Genomic DNA, 18,527 nt, shown 5'->3' with positions numbered 1-18,527 from the left:
TAATTCACTTGGTGTGGTGGAAAAAACAAAACAGGGAGAGAAAGTGCAGGGGGAGTCAGGTGGTATGGGAGGAGAAGAGGTAGAGGAGATGGGTGGTGTAGAGGAGATGGGTGGTGTGGAAGAGGTGGGTGGTGCAGAGGAGGTGGGTAGTGCAGAGGAGGTGGGTGGTGCAGAGGAGGTGGGGGAGATAAGAGTAGAAGATGTAAAGGAGGTGGGTGGTGCAGAGGAGGTGAGTGAGGTAAGAGTAGAAGAGGTAAAGGAAGTGGGCGATGTAGTAGAGGAAATGGGTGGTGTAGAAGGGGAGGGGACAGAAAAAATACAGGTTCCGTGGAGTGAGCAGGTAGAAGAGGCTGAGATGGAGGAAGAGGTAATAAAACAAAAACCTGCCACAAAACGGAAAAAGAAAAGTAAGAATGCATCCAGTGATGCCAAGAACAGTAAAGTCGGGGAGGAAGAACAGACAGGCAGGAAGCAGGGACAGGCAGAAGACAGTTTTAGTGAAGAGGAGTGTGTGTCAGACAGCAGCGACATCCCTGGTTTTACTCTGAGCAACAGCCAGAAAACAAAAATGTACCCAGTTGAAATGTTGAAAGTTTTTCTCCAACACACAAAAAACCAACACGGAGTAAAAGTGGAGGATTACTTTCCGGATTTACTCGTTTTTATTAGCTCAACCAGATTCTATATGAGCCAAAAAGAGTCTGGCCTCATTGAGCAGGAGGTGCTTAGAGTAAAAAAAACTAATAAACAGTGATAATGGGTGTCTTAATTAATTAATTAGTTTTTATTTCTTATTTTAAAATCTCAGCCATGGATACTTTTGAAATGGGTGTTTTAAATGTGAACGGAGCCAGAGTTTTTAAAAAAAGGACACAAATATATGAAACTGCAAAATTAAAACACATTGATGTCCTTTTTTTACAGGAGACGCACAGCGACGGCTTTAACGAGATAGACTGGAGGAGGGAGTGGGAAGGGGAAGTCATTTTAAGCCACAACACATCTCTTAGTGGAGGAGTGGGCTTCCTCTTCTCCAAATCTTTTATTCCAGTCTCACTGGAGGTCGAGCATTTTATCGAGGGGAGGTTGCTTTTAGTAAAAGCCCGGTTTGACCTTTTTAATGCTGTTTTTATAAATGTGTATGCCCCAACAATCGGTGCAGAGAGGAAGTTGTTTTTACAAAAAATGAATGATGTTTTAAATAGCTGTGCCTCGGAGGATTTTTTATTCTTGGGGGGGGATTTTAACTGTACAGAAAATGCTTTTTTAGATCGGAACCACGCAGAGCCGCATCCAGCGTCCCAGCATGTTCTGAGGCAGCTGGTCCGCTCTCATGGTCTGGTGGATGTATGGCGGAGGATGAACGCAGAGGCTAAACAATACACATGGTCCCATTGCAGAGAAAATAGGATTTCCTCTGCCAGGTTAGATCGTATTTATTGTTTCAAACATCATTTTAACATTTTTAAAATGTGTAATATTATACATGTTGGTTTTACAGATCACTCTTTGCTTTTATGTAATGTTTTTATTAGAAATGTGTTGCCAAGAAGCGCATACTGGCACTTTAACTCAGTTTTAACATTTGCTAAAAAATTTAGAGAAGCTTTTATTTATTTCTGGAGTGTTTTTAGGCAGAGGAAGAGTGATTTTAACAGTCTTAGGCAGTGGTGGGACCATGGTAAGACTGAAATTAAAATGCTTTGTCAGCAGCACACCCTCAATGTCACACATGACATCACCAGATCTATGAAAGACCTGGAGTGTGATATAGTGGAACTAGAACAAATCAGTGAGTCCACAGGAGATCGAGGATATATTGAAATCCTCAAAGTAAAAAAAATGGCATTAGCCGACCTGCTAGACGTTAAAGTCCAGGGCGCACTGGTCCGGTCCCGGTTCCAAAACACCACCGAAATGGATGCTCCATCTAGCTTCTTCTTCGGCCTGGAGAAGAAGAACGGACAGAAGAGGGTAATCCACTCACTGCTCTCAGTCACAGGGCAAGAAATAACGGAACCAAGCCAGATCAGAACACGGGCTGTGAGTTTTTATTCCTCCCTATACTCGAGTGAGTATGAGGGGGAGGAAACGCTTTTAGATGGGTTTTTTGGGGACTACCTCAGGTAGCCGAGGAAACCAACTCACAGCTGGAGGGGCCGTTGACTACATGGGAGCTACAGGCTGCTCTGCAGAAAATGCAAGGACGGCGGGCTCCCGGTATCGACGGCCTCACTGTCATTTTAGCAACAGATCTTTTAGATGTTTTTAGATGTTTTTAACGAGAGTCTGGCCTCTGGTTCCATGCCGATGTCCTGCCGCAGGGCTGTGATAACGCTCCTGCCCAAGAAAGGAAACCTGCAGGACATCGGAAACTGGCGCCCTGTGTCTTTGCTGTGTGTGGATTACAAGCTTCTGTCCAAGGCTCTGGCCACCAGGCTGGGGGGGGCTATGGAGCAGGTCATCCACCGGGACCAGACCTACTGTGTGCCCGGCAGGTCCATGGTAGACAATGTCTACCTAATTCGAGATGTTTTGGAGGTCTCCAGCTCATTGGGCTTTGATACTGGTCTGATTTCTCTAGACCAGGAAAAGGCCTTTGACCGTGTTGAGCACAACTTCCTCTGGAAAGTAATGGAGAAGTTTGTGTTCAGCGCTGGTTTCATAGGCAAGATCAAGGTGTTGTACAGTGAAGTTGAGAGTGTGCTGAAGTTCAATGGTAGTCTGTGTGCTCCTTTTAGAGTGTGTAGAGGGGTCCGGCAGGGCTGTGCTCTGTCGGGGATGCTCTATGCGCTCTCCCTGGAACCTCTCCACTGCAAAATACGCTCCAACCTACAAAGTCTGGTTTTACCTGGTTTTAATAGCAGATTTGTTTTATCCGCATACACAGACGATATTATTGTTTTTATTAAAAGCCAGAGAGATGCAGACATTTTAACAGATATAGTAGATAGTTTTAGTGTAACATCGGCAGCGAAGGTAAATTGGAAGAAAAGTGAGGCCCTCGCTGTCGGGGAGTGGCGTGGCGGTCTCCCAGTTTTTCCCCAGAGCCTCACCTGGAGAACTGATGGCCTGAAATATCTTGGCATGTTTTTAGGAAAATAAATTATTGTCCAGAAGAACTGGGAGAACGTCACAGAAAAGATTCAGGGAAAGCTTTCCAAGTGGAAGTGGCTGCTCCCTCAGATGTCTTTTAAAAGGTAGGGTTTTGGTTTTAAACAACCTTGTAGCATCCCAATTGTGGCACCGTCTGACCTGTGTAGACCCTCCCTCAGGCCTTTTAGCAAAACTACAGAAAGAAATGGTGGACTTTTTTTGGGATGGTCTACACTGGGTGCCACAGGGGGTGCTGTTTTTATCCAGAGAGGAGGGGGGACAGGGCCTTGTCCACCTGGCCAGCCGAACAGCCACTTTTAGACTTCAGTTTTTACAAAATTATCTTACCAGCCCGGCTGAATTGGTGTGGAGAGATGTGACCAGCTGCATTTACATGGTGCCGTCGCTTGTAACGCTTTTATCTGTCATTAATCCTGCTGTTTTTAACAAGTGTCCTTTCTGCAGCTTACGTGAGACTGTATTCCATGTTTTTACTGAGTGTAAGAGACTCACAGAGTTCTTCTCTCTTTTAACATTGGTTTTTAGTCTTTTTAACGTAGTTTTTACCGAGAGTGTTTTTATCATGGGAGTTGCCCACAAAAAAGACAAATAAAAATGGCAGCACCTAAATTTCCTCTCGGGAGAGGCAAAAATGGCCATCTACATTAGCAGAAAAAACAGAGTTGAGAACAGAGAGGGGCAGGAGGCCAAGACAGTGTGGCTCTGTAACATCAGGGCAAGACTCTGGCTCGATTTTAGGTTTTACAGACATACCGGGGATCTCGACACTTTTAAAGAACGTTGGTGTTTTAAAAATATTATCTGCACTGTGAATAATGAATGTTTACACTTTACACAGGTTTTTATTGGATAATCTTTATATATTTATAGAATTGTTATTTATAAATATATATTTTTGATATATGATTTTTCGTTACACTTTATTAGTAAACTGTTTGTTTTAAGAATATGTAAATAAAGTGTTTTTGAAAAATCTAAATCAAAAAATCTCTCTCTCTCTGTCTCTCTCAGTCTCTCTCTCTCTGTGTCTCTGTGTCTCTCTGTCTCTCTGTCTCTCTCTCAGTCTCTCTCTCTGTGTCTCTCTCAGTCTCTCTCTCTCTCAGTCTCTCTCTCAGTCTCTCTCTCTCTCTCTCTCTCTGTCTCTCTCTGTCTCTCTCAGTCTCTCTCTCTCTGTCTCTCTCTCTCTCTCTCTCAGTCTCTCTCTCAGTCTCTCTCTCTCTCTCTGTCTCTCTCTCAGTCTCTCTCAGTCTCTCTCTCTCTCTCTCTCTCTGCGTCTCTCTCTCTCTCTCTCAGTCTCTCTCAGTCTCTCTCTCTGTCTCTCTCAGTCTCGTGTATAAACATGTCTCCTCCTCCTCCCTTGCAAGTTGTGATTTGGTGATTTTCACTACTTTCTGACATTTTTAAGAGCAAACAAATCTATGACTTGAAGAATAATCAACACATTAAGACACAATAAAAACTCAGGAGACATTTCTTTTATATTTAGAAAATAATTTAATAACATTTAAATCCAACATATAAAAACAGCAGTGGAAGGACTCCTCTCCGCTCTAATACTCTTTAATCATTATATGGTAGAATTTTGACAAAAACAAAAAACACGAGAGCATGTGAGCGTGTCCTGCGGCGCCCTGCGGCGGGATCCAGAGTCTCTCACATCGGACCAAATACAAAATATTCAGTTTGTCTGCTTTCGTTTTGTTTGATCACTTTATCAAAATAAAAGTCTTGTGTTTCCTCAGGAGACAAAGAAAAGACAACTTGCAGATGTTGCAGCAGCATTGCTACAGGTGGGAAAACATCCTTTAAAACGCACTGTGTGTGTGGGGGTGGGGGGGGGGGGGGGGGGGGGGGGTGGGGTGTTGGTTTCAGATAAAATAAAAAGGGAGGAAATGAAATCCAAATGAAAGTGACAAAACAACATGAATTAAAAGGCATCACTGTGTCACTCAGCAGGTCTATACTTACGTACATGAAGAGACACATGTGGACACTCGCGTGGTGTCCCTCATGGAGGTGGGGGGCGTCTGTCTTACCTCTGTCTGCTCTCACTCAATCATCTACAGCTCACTGTGTTTTATTCTTATCATTGCGTCTGAGTTTGAGGAGTGTCACTGATCTTCTGTCACTAAAGTGAGCTGCTCACTAAGACTGAGACTCACTCCCACCTGCTGACACCTGAAGAGCAGCCGCCGCAGTCTGTCGGGTCCAACTCCTGCAGCTGCTGCAAACAGCAGGCGCTGCAGTGGGGGGGGTGGAGACACAGAGAGGGGGGAAAGAAGGGATAAGAGAGGGAAAAGTAGAGAGGAGGGGGGGCAGAGAGAGAAGAGGTGAGGAAGGGGGTGGGCAGTAGCTGAACATGTGTGTATAAAGGTGAGTACAAAGGCCTTGTTCACATCCTGCTGTCACTTCCTGTGTCCTGTGAAGCTGCGCATCCCTAGAGACCATCGCGTGCTTAGAGACCACTCCATACCGACAGGTCATCCCACGACTAGAGACAATCCCACGACTAGAGACAATCCCACGCATAGAGACAATCCCACGCATAGAGACAATCCCACGCATAGAGACCATCCCACGCATAGAGACCACACACGCAGAGACCATCCCACGACTAGAGACCATCCCACGCAGAGACCATCCCACGCAGAGACCATCCCACGCAGAGACCATCCCACGACTAGAGACCATGACGACTGAGACAATAATCAACGTTTTTGATATTAAATATTCTCAACATGCGACACGTCTCCACCCTTCACAGAGGTAGATCCACCTGAGACACAGTAAGTGAGTGTAAACCGGTCAGGGTCCATCTGTGTGCGTGTGTTTAAGTGTTTGGGGGTAAATTACATGTTTCCAGAGGGCAGCACACAGAGGAAGGTTGGTGAGAGCCTGCTGATACAGAAGTCGCACCTGGAAGAGAAATAAAGTGACATAAAAGAAGAAGGAGAGAGGAGAAGAAACAGCAGAGGCAGGAGCATCGAGTCAGTTCAAACAGAAACTAAAAAACACAAGGTCAGAGGTTTAGTCATGTGGCAAACAAACAACAACAACAGTCAAGAAGACACTTTACATAAAGCCTGTAGGGAAGAAACCAGATTCAGTAACATGATCATCACTTCCAGCCAAACTGCAGACACTTTGAGAGGTTTCGAACAGGACGAGGAAAACGTTAAAGGACAGGAAGCTACCAAAAACCAATCGTCCCTATAATCGTTGATATACGATCCAAACAGCCCATCAACGATTATAGGGACGATTGGTTTTTCCTACGCCGATATTAAAAGCCACTTTTAACTTACTATGATAAGATGTTATCAAAATAATGTGTAGAATCATTTAGAGATGTTAATCCTAATAAACAGACAGACTTTATAATAAATATATATTCTTAATGTTCACAGAAAGCTTAAAGGTTGTATTATTTCAGACGATCTTCAACCAAATTAAACATCAATATTCATTTTGTAAATGCTTATCAGAGAATAAATTATTTAATAAAAACGAATAAATGTTATTATTTAGGTAATATTTGTTCTCGATCATCACAGGACGTCTACACACTACTACTCTGCTCGTAACCACGACTGGACGACAGGGAAACAGAAACGCCGGCCCACCCTGCTAAACGTCCTTCAGAGCGTCGCTCCATCACTGACTCACCTCAGAAGTCTCCTTTAGCTCCCTCTCCACAGCTATCGCTCTGAGAGAAACACACAAACACTGTCAGCTTCACTGCTGCTCAGAAACACATCGAGATACACAGAAAGAGCTCAGGAGCTTTAGTGACGACACACAGCTGTAAGGCCTTCACACACCGGGGCCGCTTTACTAATCATCTGCACGTCAATATAATCACAAGTCGTGAATACTTCACACGCAACGCAAAGAGAAAAGATCAACGACCCTGCAGCAGTGTGACGAGGATCATTAAAAAGCAACATTACTCCTTCCTTCATACCTTTCACAATAAAAGCCCTACACATATACACTAACTGTTTACCAGGGGGAACTCAAATATGGAGAGTTTGGAAGCTAAATGTTTCACATTGTGTTTATTGGTCCCGCTGTGTGAAGGCCTCCACGGTCAGAACATCATCTCGTCTGTCTGTCACTCACATGTTCCAGTAAGCCAGACACTTCGGAGCGTGGCTGCTCAACATCCGGACCTGGAACTTCAGATGTTCAATGTTTCCATCCTGCCACTCCTGCTGCAGCAACCTGAGCGGCAACACAGCAACTCAGGGAGCAACCAACACACCAGCAGCCACTAAACCGTCTCACAGGTCTTCAAACAAACAAAGGAGATCTACTGTGTGTGTGTGTGTGTGTGTGTGTGTGTGTGTGTGTGTGTGTGTGTGTGTGTGTGTGTGTGTACCTCAGACCCAGCTCAGTGTTGTTGGGCATGGCGTATCTCAGTCTCTCCAGAACAAGTGCATGCTGGGACTGCGGTAGACAGCTCAGGTAGAGAGTCACCACCTGAAGAGCCAATCATCACAGAGCATCAGTGAGCTGCAGGACTTCACGGCTCCCTGTGGACTCTACGTTGTGTTTGTGATTTCAGCTCCATCCAGTTGAAGCAGGACACTTTGAAAATGTTACAATAACATAATAATGGGATGTTTTGCATGTAGTTTTCTTATGTTTGCCAGTTGGATGTGTACATTTAGAAAGGTGTGTAACGTGCACTCTGGGTGTCAGGTGGGACCTTGTTGTGGAAGCTGTAGCAGCTCCAAAACTCTGCAGGGTTGAAGGGCAGCTCCAGCCGGGACGGGACGGAGCTGAGACAGCGATGGATCAGATCTGACAACAGTTTGGACGGACTAGTTGACGCAGCCCGGGCCTGCTGGCTGCTGCTGAACTCCAGGTAACTGACACAGGTGAGACACAGGTGAGACACAGGTGAGACACAGAAATAGGGGGGACTTATTACTGATTAAACTTTCAGGGAGAAGAGTCTCATGTTTAACTGTTAAAATGACAGAAACTGGACGGGGACTTCTGCAGGGAGTTATACAACTTCCTCCCGCAGGTGAACTTCTTCCTGCAGGTGAACTTCCTGCAGGTGACACTCACTCCATCCAGAGTTTGTGCAGCTCGTCTCGCTGCAGGGTTGATCCCAGCGCTCTCTCGAAGGCGTCCACCGTCTCCTCCACAGAGCTGTGCAGCCGCTGCCAGCAACTGGAACAACATTATGTTATAATATATATATTTAATATATATATTATATTATAATAATATATTATAATATATATATATATATATATCTCTATATCTATCTATATCTATATATATATATCTCTAATATATCTCTATATATCTATATCTCTAATATCTATATCTATCTCTCTCTCTCTCTCCCTATATATCTCTCTATATCTCTCTCTACTCTCTCTCTCTCTCTCTCCTCCCCTCTCTCGCTCTCTCTCTCTCTTCTCTCTCTCTCTCTTCTCCTCTCTTATCTTCTCTCTCTATATATCTCTATATATATCTTATTATTATTATTATTCATTTGGTGTATTAAGGTCAAATGAATGAGTGAGGAGTCACCAGTGGATGAGGTGCAGGTAGGACATCTGCTGACTGAGCTGCTCCTGAGCTCCTTGATGATCGGACCTCTGAGAAGTTCCTCAGTGTGGAAACCCAGGAGGTGTCTGAAGAGAGGAACAACAACAATAGCATATCATCATATGTTAAACATGAACATGAAAATGAAAACAGGAAGTGGAGTTTAACGCACCGCAGAACGTCCACAGGCTTCTTCTGACTCTGTTCGTCCTCACACAGAGACAGGATGAACCCTCGAAACAGAGGAGCGATGGCACTCGACTTCTCCTGTTGGACAACATTTAAACAAAGTTTAAACAACTTTTTGTCTGTAGCTCAAAGACAACACAGTGCAGTTTACCGTTAGCCTGCAGCTTTGATGAGAATGACGCTAAAGGGGAGATATGTGCCAACATGTGAAACACCTGCGTTCACCTGAGCCATGAGGAACTTGCAGGAGTGATAGAAAACTTCTGCGTTGTTGGGACATTCTGCCAGAGCGTGAAGCCACATGCTAACCGCCTCGTCTGCGTCTCCCTTCAGGATGTGGAGGTCGGCCAGAGCGTCTCTCAGAGCACATGACTCGGGACAAAACTGCAGCAGAGACTCGCACAGAGCCACGCCCTCGTCAAACCTGAACAACAACATGTTTAAATAGAGTGAGCCACACCCTCAACAAAAACATCAGAGCCCCCCCACCCCGGAGAAGCAGCAGCTCACCTCCCCAGCAGCCGGTGGAGGAAGATGAGATTGTTGTGCAGAGGAAGGCAAGCCAGCATCCTATCACTGGGAGACAGAGACTCATCGCTGCACTGGAGGACGGCGTCTGAGAGGGAAACAAGACATTAATAATTATAATGCAGATTCTTAATACGATCGTTTCATTGTTACAACTTCAGTAATTTTATATATATATATATATATATATATATATATATATATATATATATATATTCCTCTCCGGGAACCATCACCTTACCGTGGTGGAGAAGTTTGTGTGTCCCTATGAACCTGAGAGCTGTGTTGTCTGGAGACTGGTGCTCCTGGTAGGGTCTCCCAAGGCAAATTGGTCTCAGGCGAGGGGCCAGACTAAGAATGGTTCAAAACGACCTCATGAAAAAAAAGGGAAAGAGGAGAGTCCCTGCCCGGACTCACACTCACAAGCCCCCGGCTGAGCACCGCTACGTTGGAGTTCACCGTGGTGGAGGACAAGGTCGCCTCCCTACGCCTTCAGGTTACGGGGGGAAAACTCTTACTGTTGTTTGTGCCTATGCTCCAAACAGCAGTTCAGAGTATCCACACTTCTTGGAGACTCCATAGTCTTGCTGGGAGACTTTAATGCGCACGTAGGAAACGATGGAGACACCTGGAGAGACGTGATTGGGAGGAAGGGCCTCCAGAAGCAACCTGTGCAGCTCTGGTGAATTCCATGCCCAGGAGGGTTAAAGCAGTGCTAGATAACAATGGTGGTCACACAAAATATTGACACTTTGGGCACAATTTAGACATGTTCACTATGGGGTGTACTCACTTTTGTTGCCAGCTGTTTAGACATTAACAGCTGTGTACTGAGTAATTTTCAAAGGACAATAAATCTATACTGTTATTCAAGCAGCACACTGACTACTTTAAGTTATATCAAAGTTTCAGTAGGATAATGTTATCCCCTGAAAGGATATAACAGAATATTTGCAAAAATCTAAAGGGTGTACTCACTTTTGAGATATACTGTATATACATACATATACATATATACATATATATATATATATATATATATACATATATATGTGTATATATATGTATATATATATATATATATATATATATATGTATATATATATATATATATATATATATATATATATATATATATATATATATATATATATATATATAATCTATATATCTATATATCTATTGTGTATATATATTATATATCTACATATACATATATATATCTCATATACATCTATATCCTATCTATATATATATATCTCTATCCTATATCTATATATATCTATATCTATATCTCTCTCTCTCTCTATCTTCTCTCCTCTCTGTCTATCTCTCTCTCCTCTCTCTCTTTGTCTCTCCTCTGTCTCTGTCTCTCTCTCCTCTCTCTCTCCCTCTCTCTCTCCCTCTCCCTCTCTCCTCCCTCTCATATACACATATATATATACACATATATATATACACATATATATATACACATATATATACACACACACACACACACACACACACACACCAGTACAAATGCAGAAGAAGCATTAAACTATTGATTTATAATTCAGACATTATTCCAGTGTGTGTGTGTGTGTGTGTGTGTACCCTGGAAAAGAGCGATGAGGATGTGCAGTGGCGTGCTGACGTCCTGCGGCGTCCTCCAGGGCAGCAGGAAGGACTCTCTGCTGACGAGGCGGGCCGGTCCGGACTCTGCCGGGTCGAAGAGTCCGGCCGGCAGCCGGTCGAACTCCGTCAGGTGGATATAGGAGAGCCACAGCAGCGCGCGGTCACCGACCACCAGGTGCTCGGCGATGCTCCGCTCGTGGGCTGACTTCAGAGCGTTCTGCACACAAACACAGAATCAACATCCTGGTCTGTGAGCTGCAGGAACTCACTCAGTTTGTCTTTGTATTATTATTAGTTTAGTTTATAGTTAGTTTAGTTTATCCTCTTATAGTCTTGCTATAACTCCTTCATATATTTGTGCATCCTTTTGTTCAAACAATTTGAAATAAATTCGACAGTAAAATATAAAAAAACAAGTTCGTTTTTTGTCCGCCCCCCCCCCACGACACTGCTGTGCTAAATACATTTATGAACAAGAAAAAAACAGGTAAAAAACTAGTACATTAAAATAATAAAATGTACATCATGATGTAGCCTAACCCTCCTCTGAGTTAAAGTGTTGTTAATGTGTTTAACGCTCTGCAGACTCACCTGCTGCTCCATCTGTCTTATTCTATTTAAATGTCCTGTTATGCGTTTCTTTTGCACTTTATCTGGGTGCTTCTGATGTTGAATGTAAAACACTTAGTTGCCTTGTAGCTGAAAGGTGCTGCATGAATAAACTTGCTTCTTGTGTGCATAGTGTAAACGTATGTTCCAGTTCTTTAACTCGAGTGCTGAGTCACCTGTAGAACTGCCAGAGCACTCTCCATGCGCCCGGCGAACAGGTTGAGGTGGACTCTGTAGAGCAGAGCCTCCATCAGCTGGAAGGACAGTCTGTCAGAGACGGGAGGAGTCGCCGCAGAGAGGAGGAAGTGCAGCAGGCGCTCACACACGTAGTCCTTTCCCTCGAACGAACTCTCCAGCTGCAGATACTGACAGAACATACGCTCCTTTACGTCGCCACTATGTTGCACATCCTCTGACCACAAACACTTTGGACTTATTGTTAGGAATTTAAAAGTTGGAATAACTGATGTCTCATTTTAAAACATTGTTTACATGTGAAAACAACTTTAACACATATTCTTCTTCTGCTGAGCGACAGACAAGCAGCTTCCTGTGAATCTTTAACGCACTGCAACATTGTTTTGTTTGATGATGAATGTCAAATGAATTTCCATGACTACTGTCTTCACTTCATCCTGTTGAGACGTTTGTCATAATTAGCGTGTGAATTCTTGAGTTAGTCAAAAATGTGTTTTGTGAGGTCAGTGACCTTTGACCTCCAAAATGTGATCGGTTCATCCCGTTTGTGATACGTCTGAAGGAACTCCCTCCAGACGTTCCTGAGGCATCACATCAGGAACACGTCACAGAATAAAATAACTTGAGAGCGTTAGTCACATTCTGCTTTCAGCTCCGCTCTTCAGAAGCAGCTGCAGGACTTACGTTCCACCACACTTTGTAGTCGGGCGCGTGCTCCACAGCCATCTCACACATCTCCTGCACCTCCTCCCTGCTGCCCCTCCTGGAGAACAGGCTCAGGTAGTGGCTCCACACCTCGGGGTTCTCACAGTTACTCTCCAGAGCCCGGGACAGCGTGTTCAGGGCGGCCTCCAGACACTCTGCTGCAGACCTGCAGAGAGCATCATCGTTTGTATCACTAAATCCTGTCAACACACAGAACTCTGTGCATCTCCTGCATGTAGTGAGTGTAGCGTGTATAACATGAGCTGTGAGTGACATGTGAACAAAGCCCTCTGCACAAAGCTTCAGAATATAGAGAAGAATGAAAGTGGAAAGTTTGGTGTATGTAAGTGCTGCTGAAGTGGAGACTTCTGCTGAAGAGTGTGAGAAAAAGCTCCTTTAGAGAAAAGCTCCTTTAAAGATATGTATTGTAACATTCATACATGTTGTACACACTACAGGTGAACAGGGTCATACATGTTGTACACACTACAGGTGAACAGGGTCAAACATGTAACTAACAGATATCATGAAGCTTCCCCACTTCATGACTCACATCAACACAAGTTTATATTACAAGTGTTTAATATGTACATGAGGCGTTATGTAATGTAGCTGTTACACACACACACACTCTCATGTTCTCATGTTTCCTCTCGTCTCACAGAAGACGTAGGAAGTAGTTTGGCAGCAGGAAACACAGACAGCAGATCTGATGCTGCTGGACTCACGGTTCCTTCTGGTTGAGGTATTTGAAGGCGAGCTTGATCCACAGCTGGGTGTCTCGCGGACTCTCTAGGACGCTCGTCTCCAGATTTGAAATGTCATCCGTCTCGCTGATGAAGTAACGTTTGTCCTCCGACGTGACGCAGACGTCCAGAGCAGACAGGGTGCAGGTGGAGACGCCGTCTGCACAGAGTTTATCACTTTATACTAAAGCAACATGGATGGAAACACTTCAGAATTTACTTCATTATAAGATGACAGGGTTTGTTTTAATATAACAAGCATATGTAAAATTTCATAAAGTATTTAAATTAATGGCAAATGCAATGAAGTGTGTCCCACTGTTACTCTTACACGAGTTAAATATCTTTAAAAATGTTAATATAAAATTTGTTCATTTAGAAAATGGAATTTATGACTTTTTATGCCTTTTAATTGTTGATCCGAGCATCTCATCATCACTGCTGACTATAGTGTAATCATATATAATAACCAGATGAGTAAAATTATATCATAAAAATATAATAACCTCGTCCCTCCCTCACCGTATCTTCCCCCCGCTGTCAGCTCTCCTCCCGCAGACTCGTCCTCGCTGTCCTCCTCGGGACGGACGCTGCTCTGCGCCGATGGCTTTGGCCTCCACGTCCTCGAGTCCTTACAGGTGGTGAAGGGAGGCACTGAGGGGTCAGAGGTCAAAAGGTCAGTAAACATCCTGCAGAGTCTGTGTCGTCTGACCCGTCTGTGGTGTCTGACCCGTCTGTGCCGTCTGTGGTGTCTGACCCGTCTGTGGTGTCTGACCCGTCTGTGGTGTCTGACCCGTCTGTGCCGTCTGACCCGTCTGTGGTGTCTGACCCGTCTGTGGTGTCTGACCCGTCTGTGGTGTCTGACCCGTCTGTGCCGTCTGAGGTGTCTGACCCGTCTGTGGTGTCTGACCCGTCTGTGGTGTCTGTGGTGTCTGACCCGTCTGTGGTGTTTAACCGCGACCAATTTGAGTAAATTATTAATGTAATCTGTGCAAAAAATGTAGAGATGACGAAGATCATCATCTGATCCAGAGTTCAATTCTCACCGTGACGTTTGCTCTCGTTCACCTTGCTGACTAACAGCACGGCCTTCTGGTCCACACCCATCCTGTCTCTGTTGGTGCCGAACAGCTTCTTCATGTACCTTTCTACACACACATACACACATACACACAAACTCACAACTGTCCCTGTGTAAATGAACTGCATTTATAAAGCGCTTTTACAATCTCCGCGCTTTACAACGCGTCACACACATACAGAGTCAGGGGCTCCTTACTAGGTGCACATCAGCAGGGATAAACATTCTCAAACACGGCTATCGGGAGCAATTTGGGGTTCAGTAAGGACACTTCAACATGCTGACTGCGGGGGCCGGGGATCGACCCACCCACCTGCTCTACCTCCTGAGCCACAGCCGCCCCCTGTGTATGTAGTTTTTTTTTTGTGTATGTGTGTGTGACGGACCTGTGGAGACACTAACGTCCTCTTCAGTGCTGAGCTCCGAGCAGCCAATCAGAGACAGGTTGTAGGACAGGAAGTCCTGGAACAGCTGGTTTCCTGTCAGAGTGCAGTTCCTCATGTGCTGCCTGCAGAACACAGGAGGGTCAACAGAAAGGAGAGATATAATAAGGATATATATATATATATATATTTGGGCGGGTGGGTGGCTGGGTCGTCACCATTGGCAGTCGTCGTCGTTGCAGGTCCCCGTGAGGTCGAAGCGACAGAAGCTCTTGCGCGGCTCGATGGTGTTGCTGTAGGTGACGGAGCTCAGAGATAATTTCTCCTTTGTCCGGTAATACGGACTGAACCTGAGACAGAAAGTATTAAATATATTGAACATGTTTAATTATCACTCGTCTTATACTTTACTCTCCAGAGAAACAGCATTATACTGAAAATAATTAAATTCTCCATCTCTTGAATGTTTATAATAGAGGGATGTCATATTTTATAAATAATATGATATATTATAATATCTCATAATATAATTATTATAATGAAAGAGATATGTAATGTAAATGTACCTGTATGACCTGAAGACCAACAGAGGGCTGTGATAGGACCCAAAGGGAACAGGTTTCAGCTCCGAGCTCCCTGATTGGCTCATGGCTGCATCCATCTCCGCGGAAACCACCTGCACAGACGTCATGTGACACTTATCCGGATTACAAATCTGAAGCACAGGATGTGGAAATTGTGATTAAACTTCAGTTTAACGCAACAAAAAGGATCATTTTAAAAACAAACAGATTTACCTAATAGTAATAATAATAACATTTATTATAGTAATAATAATAATAACATTTATTATAGTAATAGTAATAATTATAATAAAAAAAATATTTTAACTAACATTTACTAACGTTTTTACATTTCTAAATACTTTTTAAAAAACCTTCTCAGGACTTCTAAGGAACTGATTTGATCAAATAATGACTAATGTTTAAAGTGGTCACCTGTGCAACGGGGGGGCTGTGCACGCCCCCCCCCAGCGTGTGCAGCTCCCTCTGCAGCAGCTCCCCCAGCCGGCCCTGCTGCTGCCCCCTGAGCTGCAGAGCCTCCAGGTCCAGGCCCGCGAGCACCTCCGCATGTAGGCTGCAGCTGGACGCCTGCGCCGGCGTGCTGTCTTTGGCCGGCGTGCTGCTCGGCTGCTCCAGGTGGGGTTTGGTGAAGGAGCACGGCTGACGGTGGGACAGGCGCCGGCTGCCTCTTGCTGCTGCGGAACCCTCCGACTCCGGCTCCTCGGCCTCCGGGACGTCCTCGCTGTCCAGGGTGAGCTTGTCCTGGGTGAGGTCGTGCAGGGAGGGCTGAGGCAGGGGAAAGGGGGAGGAGGAGGAAGCAGGCTGGCTCTGAGGCTCCGGGGGGGTGGACACTCGGGGCGCAGGCTCCGGGGGCAGCTCTGAGGTTGGGGGGGCTTTGTGCCTCAGCGCCTGCGTCTCCTTCAGCTTTTGGATCTTCAGAGCGTACTCAGACTCCAGCTGCTGCAGACGCTGCTTCTGAGCGATCAGCTCCGCAAAGTGACGCTCCGATCCCCGGGGGGCGGCGTCCATGCGCTGCAGCTTCGTGGGCTGGGGGGACATTAAAGTTAATAATGTACTAAAGATGCAGTCACACTTCTGAGAGGAAAGGTGCATTTATGTTCATTATACAGCTGCAACAATAGCAAATATATATATATATAAGATAATATTTAAAGGAAAAGCTTCCAGCAGAAAAGTCTTTAAAGTCAGATTCAGCCTTAAATATTGAGATCTGCTGCTTTTCTGTTTTATATTAAAGTGAATGTAGAGAGTAATAAATGTAGAGCAATAAATAGAGAGTAATAAATGTAGAGCAATAAATAGAGAGTAACAAATGTAGAGTAACAAATGTAGAGTAATAAATGTAGAGTAATAAATGTAGAGTAATAAATGTAGAGAGTAATAAATATAGAGAGTAATAAATATAGAGAGTAATAAATATAGAGAGTAATAAATGTAGAGAGTAATAAATGTAGAGAGTAACAAATGTAGAGTAACAAATGTAGAGTAATAAATGTAGAGTAATAAATATAGAGAGTAATAAATGTAGAGTAATAAATATAGATAGTAATAAATGTAGAGTAATAAATATAGCGAGTAATAAATGTAGAGAGTAATAAATGTAGAGTAATAAATGTAGAGTAATATAGAGAATAAATGTAGAGTAATAAATGTAGAGTAATAAATGTAGAGTAATAAATGTAGAATAACAAATGTAGAGTAATAAATGTAGAGTAATATAGAGAATAAATGTAGAGTAATAAATGTAGAGTAACAAATGTAGAGTAATAAATGTAGAGTAATAAATATAGAGAGTAATAAATGTAGAGTAATAAATATAGATAGTAATAAATGTAGAGTAATAAATATAGAGAGTAATAAATGTAGAGAGTAATAAATGTAGAGTAATAAATGTAGAGTAATATAGAGAATAAATGTAGAGTAATAAATGTAGAGTAATAAATGTAGAGTAATAAATGTAGAATAACAAATGTAGAGTAATAAATGTAGAGTAATATAGAGAATAAATGTAGAGTAATAAATGTAGAGAGTAATAAATATAGAGAGTAATAAATGTAGAGAGTAATAAATATAGAGAGTAATAAATGTAGAGTAATAAATGTAGAGTAATAAATGTAGAATAACAAATGTAGAATAACAAATGTAGAGTAATAAATGTAGAATAACAAATGTAGAATAACAAATGTAGAGTAATAAATGTAGAGTAATAAATGTAGAGTAATAAATGTAGAATAACAAATGTAGAATAACAAATGTAGAGTAATAAATGTAGAGTAATAAATATAGAGAATAAATGTAGAGTAATAAATGTAGAGTGTAATAAATATAGAGAGTAATAAATGTAGAGAGTAATAAATATAGAGATTAATAAATGTAGAGAGTAATAAATGTAGAGAGTAATAAATGTAGAGTAATAAATATAGAGAGTAATAAATATAGAGAGTAATAAATGTAGAGAGTAATAAATATAGAGTAATAAATGTAGAAAGTAATAAATATAGAGAGTAATAAATATAGAGAGTAATAAATGTAGAGTGTAATAAATATAGAGAGTAATAAATGTAGAAAGTAATAAATATAGAGAATAAATGTAGAGTAATAAATATAGAGAGTAATAAATGTAGAGAGTAATAAATGTAGAGTAATAAATGTAGAGTAATATAGAGAATAAATGTAGAGTAATAAATGTAGAGAGTAATAAATGTAGAGTAATAAATGTAGAGTAACAAATGTAGAGTAATAAATGTAGAGTAATAAATATAGAGAGTAATAAATGTAGAGTAATAAATATAGATAGTAATAAATGTAGAGTAATAAATATAGAGAGTAATAAATGTAGAGAGTAATAAATGTAGAGAGTAATAAATGTAGAGTAATAAATGTAGAGTAATATAGAGAATAAATGTAGAGTAATAAATGTAGAGAGTAATAAATGTAGAGTAATAAATGTAGAATAACAAATGTAGAGTAATAAATGTAGAGTAATATAGAGAATAAATGTAGAGTAATAAATGTAGAGAGTAATAAATATAGAGAGTAATAAATGTAGAGAGTAATAAATATAGAGAGTAATAAATGTAGAGTAATAAATGTAGAGTAATAAATGTAGAATAACAAATGTAGAATAATAAATGTAGAGTAATAAATGTAGAGTAATAAATATAGAGAATAAATGTAGAGTAATAAATGTAGAGTAATA

General features: G+C 42.3%; 1 protein-coding gene across 1 annotated transcript in view; it reads right to left on the bottom strand.

Annotated features, from left to right (window-relative positions):
• Nucleotides 1-4,591: 4,591 nt before the first annotated feature.
• zfc3h1 (zinc finger C3H1-type containing) overlaps nt 4,592-18,527 on the bottom strand; it is a 34,981-nt gene continuing 21,045 nt past the window's right edge. The window contains 21 exon segments of the mRNA XM_029433174.1: nt 4,592-6,033; nt 6,784-6,823; nt 7,240-7,341; nt 7,499-7,599; nt 7,829-7,991; nt 8,197-8,301; nt 8,671-8,719; nt 8,722-8,774; nt 8,861-8,955; nt 9,103-9,301; nt 9,388-9,493; nt 11,002-11,239; nt 11,808-11,996; nt 12,514-12,700; nt 13,263-13,440; nt 13,803-13,934; nt 14,327-14,428; nt 14,748-14,869; nt 14,963-15,094; nt 15,311-15,420; nt 15,743-16,354. Coding sequence (XP_029289034.1) covers nt 5,923-6,033; nt 6,784-6,823; nt 7,240-7,341; nt 7,499-7,599; nt 7,829-7,991; nt 8,197-8,301; nt 8,671-8,719; nt 8,722-8,774; nt 8,861-8,955; nt 9,103-9,301; nt 9,388-9,493; nt 11,002-11,239; nt 11,808-11,996; nt 12,514-12,700; nt 13,263-13,440; nt 13,803-13,934; nt 14,327-14,428; nt 14,748-14,869; nt 14,963-15,094; nt 15,311-15,420; nt 15,743-16,354 — 3,126 coding nt within the window. The 3' untranslated portion in view covers nt 4,592-5,922.

This window comes from Cottoperca gobio, chromosome 6 (assembly GCF_900634415.1).
Source record: "Cottoperca gobio chromosome 6, fCotGob3.1, whole genome shotgun sequence".
NCBI classification, from domain to species: domain Eukaryota; kingdom Metazoa; phylum Chordata; class Actinopteri; order Perciformes; family Bovichtidae; genus Cottoperca; species Cottoperca gobio.
Note: the sequence above shows the minus strand (reverse complement) of the source record. Positions and strands in the feature narration are given on the sequence as shown.